This window comes from Arachis ipaensis, chromosome B8 (genome assembly GCF_059453495.1).
Source record: "Arachis ipaensis isolate K30076 ecotype BB chromosome B8, ASM5945349v1, whole genome shotgun sequence".
Lineage (NCBI taxonomy): Eukaryota > Viridiplantae > Streptophyta > Magnoliopsida > Fabales > Fabaceae > Arachis > Arachis ipaensis.
Window position 1 is genome coordinate 114,194,120 of NC_142443.1, and position 7,110 is coordinate 114,201,229.

The window sequence follows — 7,110 nt, forward strand, 5'->3', positions numbered from 1 at the left end:
CACAAACTCATAGTAAAGTCCATAAATGTAATTTTTGAATAAAAACTAATAAAAATATAATAAAAACTAACTAAATCATACTAAAAACTATGTAAAAACAATGCCAAAAAGGGTATAAATTATCCGCTCATCAGGCATCCTATGTAAAAAAGAAATAAAATAAAATAAAACAAGAAATGGACCTAAAAGTTTCAAAAATAATTAAGAAAAATTAAAATACTAATTCAAAAATTAAACAAGGAAGAACACTGATATTTTTGAAAATTTAAAAAAAAAAATTACTACAGGACACCAAACTTGATTTCATAATTTAAGGAAAAAAATTGTAAGCTAATTTCAAAAATTAAAGAAATAAATAAAATAAATCTAAAGCAAAAATGCCTAATCTAAACAATCAGACAACTGGTAGGTGCCAATCACCGTCAGTCCCTGGCAACGGCGCCAAAAACTTGGTCCGGATTTTGAAAATATCCATAACTGAATCGGTAAGTGTACTGGGTCGTCCATGTAATACCTCAGCTAAGTGAGGGTCGATCCCACGAGGACTGATGGACTGAGCAACAATGGTCAACTGATTGGTTTAGTTAGGTAGACAAAAGAGTTGGTTTGGTGAATTGAGCATTAAACAAAAATTCAAAAGTGAAGAAAGCAAATAAGAGAATTGGTGAAAAATCAGTGAGAGAAAGCAGTTAAGGTATCAAAAATGTTTACTTTTCTGGATTAAGTTTTCTTACCAACTATTTAAATCATGCAAGATTCATTTCATGGCAAACTGTAATTGACTAAACCCTAATCCCTTAGTGATTTAGTCTCCTCTAACCTTCATCAACCGTCAATCCCTTGGTCACTTGATTCCAATTAGAGGGTTAAGTTCAAATCTAGTTTATGGCCACAAAAACCCTAATTACCCAAAGCTAAACGAATTATATGTCACGTATCCAGATTGGTTTAAGTAATTAGCAATTTAGGCAGAATTTACTTTCAAGCTGTGTTCAGGTGAGGGACCTTTTCTAAGGGTCACAAGAACGCATCTAGAATAAGGGTCATACTCTCGTTCCACCCAGATTCATAAAATGAAGGACGAAAGTAATTCTTGAAACTAAATCAATACATTAATTAAAATAGAAGAGCAATTAGTCTTAATCCATAGAAATAAACAGAGCTCCTAACCTTAACCAAAGGGGTTTAGTGGCTCATGACTTACAGAGAAAATAAGGGTTCTAAAAAGTGTAAAAGTGCGGACGTGAGAAGATCCCCCTAAAGGGTGAATCTTTTCCCTTTTATATCTAACCTAATTTGATTTTAAAATAAAATAAAATAATAAATCCTAAAACTAAAAGATATTATTTGTAAATAAAAATTACAAAGATAAAATAAAAGATAACTAATAAAAGCTAAATTAACTCGCAGATACTTCATTGATGAGGTTTCATTTCAGATTGTCTGGCGCTAAATGCCACAAAGAGGCAAAAACGTCCCTTTTGCTTATTGGTTGCTGGCGCTAAATGCAAATTCCAAATGCAAGGTACAAGCATCCAACTATTTTTCAAAGCATATTTGAATAGAAAATACCCAGAAATAGAAGTTGCAAAATTAATCTAAAAACAAAAAAAAAAAAAGAAAAGAAAAAATCAAACTGCAACAAAGTAAATACAAAGTACAAACTTTGGAAGCCATTAGGCAAAGGCATAACCTCATAAGAACAGCAAAGGAATCATAAAATGAATATCTTAAAAATGTGCCTCCACAACAATAAATAGGGAAAAACAAAGTGGTCAAGAACCATAAGACATATATACCTTTAGAAGACGATTGAGGAATAGAGAAGGGACAAGACAAGATGCGAACAGCGAAGCCGGTGAGCTGGCGACAAACACGATAACAGACAATGGGCAAAGGGCTGTGAAATAGAATTGTAGAGCAAACGTTGGGGAACGAGGGGAAGACCCTCGAGCATGACGAACCATGAGGATTGCGAACGACAACAACGAACCTAGCGGCGATCTTGAGCACGATGGGCAGTGACGGTGAGACGAATTGCAGCGTGATGGAGGCTAGGGTTTTCAGAAACTTTCAAGGAAGAATTGCGAGATGGACGGATGGTGGCAGAAGCACGACTAAGGACGACGAGCAGGCGAGTGAGACGACGAACAGACAAGTGAGACGATGAAGATTTTGCGCGCCTGCGATTGGGGAGAACGAAGAGGTGCACGACGACGGAGGGCACGACGACAGGGAGATTGGAGAAGCGGGTAGGGTTTTGTTATTTGGTGCTTTGGTAGAGACTCGAAAGAAGGAATGAGAGTGAGTGAAGGGCTTTGATGACGAAAAGGAAACAAAAAAATTCACTAAGTGTCGTATTTGTATTTGGCGTTCTTATAGTAGGAAACGCTTTTTAAGTGCACTCAAAACATAACAAATAGGTTACTCTTCAAAACCACTCTCTTTGGTGAAAAAAGTATACCCAAAGATATTAAGATAAAGCAAATTTTATAAGTGATCTTTATAATATTTAAAGAGATACTTTGCAAGTGATACCACAATTATATTTTTTATTTTCTTATAAAAGGTAACACGGAAAAAAGCGTAATTTATTCTATAAATATAGTTTAAAAAAAGTGTGGTTGAATATATAATTTTCTTGTAGTGTAACGATGAGAGAACATAAAAAGTTGTTGAGAAGAGAATAGGCACTACAAGAAAAACACCCATTCAGGTACACTTGAAAAATGTAGCCAAAAGTGAAAAAAATGATGCCTTAGGCTACGGCTACGCTTTTTGGGCTACGGCTACGCTTTTTGGGGTGATTCCTATTCGGCCGTTGCCTATTCTCAAAGGCTACGCTTTTCTGCACCAAGGGCTACGCTTTTGGCGTTTGGGAATAGGCTACGCTTTTCAAGTGATGTTGTCCAGGACCAAAGCCTACGCTTTTCAGCTTTCGTTCTTCCAGAATAGGCTACGCTTTTCAACCCCTACTGCATCACTTGTAAAGCGTAACCACATTGTATACCATAGCTACTTTTTATAAGCGTAGCCTTAGGTCCCTCTTTTTTTTTTGTATACTATAGCTACTGTATATAAGTGTAGCCTTAGGTCTCTTTTTTTTTTCTATATACTATAGCTACTATATATAAGTGTAGCCTTAGGTCTCTTTTTTTTTTTTTGTATACTATAGCTACTGTACATATAGGTGTAGCCTTAGGTCTTTTATTTTCTATATATATATATATATATAATTATCTAATAATTATTAATACAACATAATAGTTAATATGATTACATGTATAAATGAATTGAATATTACAAAATAAAAATAAATACATAATTATACTAAATAATTTTTTTATATAATAAAAATTGTCTCTAACCAAAATATATTTATAACATTGATCCAAAAGTACTAGAATAAAGTTAACTGTAAAAATTCATACAACTCAAACTAAAGTAAGCATAGCCATATCAAAACCATAATATCACTTAGCCAATAAAAGTATCTTCTAATAAAAATCATTAGTCAACCATACAGGTAAAGATTCTAAATAGCACTCTATCTTAGGTAATAAACTACAATAATAATCAGCTTAATCTTCATTGCTTAATCTTCATTGTTACCCTGCATAATTATATAGAAAAGTAGTTAAAAAAATATTCATAATGACATTCGTAATTATAAAAATTAAATGGAACACGTAGTCATAATAAACCAAGAAAGCATATACTAAAAAAAATATGGTCATGGCAGAAGAGGTGAATTCAAGGAATTATGTATTTTGTTTCATTCAAACCATGAAAATCTACTGGTGTTTCTTTCTTCCATTTCCTTTAACACAATTCTGATATGTCCCTATAGCATTTTTCATGCACTAATTAACCAGACTTTCACACTTAAATTAGATATACGGACAAATTCATATGTACCAAGTGCACAAAATCAAAAATACAACCACCAGAATTACACAAACAAATTTCAGCCATAGCAATACAACTTCAGTGTTAATAAAGCCAACAAACATTTTCAGCCATAGCAACTAATGTAAATGCAAGTAAAAAACTATGGAACAAAGAATAGATAAGGACATACCACATCTAAGTTCGGAAAATGTGTTGATCCATGGCCGCTATTCGCATCAATAGGAGACTGTTGGGCGTCTTGTAATAAAGCTTCTAGTTCTTCTGGCCTCATTCCAGGTTCCGATCGCTGCAGTAATAACTTGATCATATTTCGCAACCCATGAATCTCTTCGTCTTGTTTTTGCTGTTTGGCCTCTTGTTTTTGCTGTTGGGCCTCCATGTGTCCAAGTTTATCCTTCAGACTAGACACTTCCTCTTTGTGCTGATTCTTGATTTCATTAATTTCAGCATATTTTTTTAAATCAGTCTTTGTTACAGATCTTCCATACAACCTTACCCGACCTGGTTGTTCTTTCCCGAATAAGGCCTCAAATGCTTCCTCTTCTGTTTCACCAGTAGCTTGGCGGTGTTGGAAGTCTTCCTGCATAGAAGAAACATTTAAAGCTGAGTTAGTTACCGTATCTTAAATTTGATATGTAATTATGAATGATTTAATGAACTCTTACAACAGCAGTTTGTGTTTCCTCATCCACTTCTTTCCTCTTCCGACTTGTTCGGGTAGCAATGAACATCTCAAACCTTTTTGGTTCCTCCTTTGTTTCCTTTGTTGCTTGCTGCAAAATAAGATCATACTTCAATTTTTTCCTTCAATTTATGCAAATATAAATTCTAATAAATATAAATCTACTATTTACCATAGCCACTCGTACTCTTCCGAAATTGATAGGCCCCATGCGATGTGGAAACTTCACATTTTCCTTGTGTTGCTTGTTTCTTTGACTTATTGACTGGAAGTGAATAAAAAGTTAGCATACAGTTACTAAAGCGTGCAGCATAATGAGTTAGGAAAATTGACTAGCAAGGCTGCATTATTAAGCTAAAGCACTGAACAATACCCAAAAGCAAGCATAAAAGATCTATTTATAATACATTGGAACACCTGTTCAGTTTTTTCACAACTGTAAAAATTCACACTTCACATGATCAAGTAAATTTTATAACCGAAAAAATCCATTCACATTTTTCATGATTTCCACTTCCTTCTTAGCTTTATACTTCCATTTTAGTATTCCAATTGCAAAAGGTAATGACATCTCATCTCGTGTAAAATATGCTTACCCAAACCCCTCATCATTCAATCAATTAATTCCAGTGACCTATAAGTCAATCCAGTAAAAGAAAAATTCAGATGTGGTTTTCATGAGAAAATCTATTACTCAAATTAAATAAAAAAAATAACTTGGCAGAAAGTGTTATATCACATTGAAAAATAGAACTTGTTAGATGACTATACAAAGGTTTTCAACCACAAGTATTTACAGAAGCAACCAAAACCTATGGATAATTCAATGTTCCAAGTAGTCCACACCACAATTAGTGTTATATTAGTTGCATCCTATGCAGAACTATATCAAATTTAGAACTGTTTCCAGATTGAAGGCTTAAAGAATCAGGGTTGAGTTTGACGATTCGAGTTTAGCTAAGCTCCATGAATTTAGATGAACTCTCGAGTTTGACACGAACCTCAAATCTCAAGAGTATATATGTTCATAAATACAGTGAACAAAATTTATACATAATTTCTTAACATATTAAAGTAAGAAAGATTCAAATTTTATACATAACTTCAGTGGGAAGGGAAAGAAAGAAAGAAAGAGGAAAAAAATCAATCTCAAACTTGAAAAATGAAGTATGAAATAGAACAGAACTCCACTTCCAAATCAGAAGCATCAGATGCAGAAAAATTACAAAAGTAAATTCAAGGGGAAAAGGTATTCTGCAATAAGAGATTATGTGTAAGAACTAAAAAGCTAGCTACTCAGATCCTTCATCTGCCAAATTGCTCTTTCAATAGTCAAATAGTTTCACATGAAAAGTCGACATATATAGTCTTTTACCTGGATTAGAGGATGACTCCAATAATAGATCAATTTTATGAAACCACTTTCTGGTACTTGTGGGGGTCGATTCTTCACCATATCTTCAATAGTATCATAGGGAACGAAGTGCTTTTGCTTAATCTTTCCTTTGAACCGCTTCCAAGCATCTCGAATCGCTTGCATTACCCACTTTTCTCCACTGTCTGGGAGGAGAAACTTGGTCTGCATGATTATAGGTAATTGTTATATGCTCTTGTGCTGAATAAAAAAACTGAAATCAATAATTACCAAGTGTCTTACGTTAACATAGTCCCACATGAACTTCTTAGCTTTAAGAGGAACAGCATGCCAACTAGTGTACAAAAGACTAACGAATCTTTTATTTCTACCAATAGTGCCAACAAAACTAGTTAAATTAGAAACACTTTGGTCGGTTGGTCCTACGGGCTGTCCAAGATCAAAAGTGACTTCTTCTCGCTGTTCCATAGTCCTTGCATAAATCTCCTTGCATGTTGTTTTTCCACGGGTTTTCTTCTTTTTTGGCTCTCCTAGTTTCATTCATTGGTCAACATCAGATTATGCTTAATTAACTCGAGCTCAACAAGCATATAAAGCAAACAAGTACACAAATATAAATGGTTGATTCTCAGAGTCTTTGCAGGAATCAGGCGACCTTTCTTGTCAGGTTGGTTCTCGCTATTATCACTGGAATTTTCAGTATATCGAGAAGTTCCACACACACTACAGTGTTTTTCATCCTTTAGTTCTTTTCTATACAGGAGGCAATCATTAGGACAAGCATCAATTTTTTTATAATCTAGACCTAAATCTCTTATCATAGACTTTGTCTTATGGAAAGATGAAGGTATGTTAATGTCAGGCATTGCCTCTTTCAATAGCTCAAGAAGTGAAGTGAAGGAGGCATTGCTCCAACCGTGTAAACACTTTAACAAGTACAGATGGATGGTAAAAGATAATGTAGAAAATTTCTTGCAACCTGGGTATAACTCTTGACTTGCCCCATCTATTAAATTGTAAAACTTTTTAGCCACTTCATTTTGACCTACAGTAACACCCTCAGCATGAGATACATCTCCAAATGCATCATTAAGCAGTCCTTCGATGTCATCACGTGCACCTTCTTCATCATCCGTGTCAT

General features: G+C 34.3%; 1 protein-coding gene across 1 annotated transcript; it reads right to left on the reverse strand.

Moving 5' to 3' along the window:
* Window positions 1–3,547: 3,547 nt before the first annotated feature.
* On the reverse strand, window positions 3,548–6,179 carry LOC148549316 (uncharacterized). Its single transcript, XM_088495719.1, has 4 exons — window positions 5,970–6,179; window positions 4,578–4,685; window positions 4,078–4,492; window positions 3,548–3,594 (listed from the first exon to the last, which is right to left on the reverse strand). The coding sequence occupies exons 1-4, from the start codon at window positions 6,177–6,179 to the stop codon at window positions 3,548–3,550; spliced, it is 780 nt and encodes a 259-aa protein (XP_088351845.1).
* Window positions 6,180–7,110: the final 931 nt, after the last annotated feature.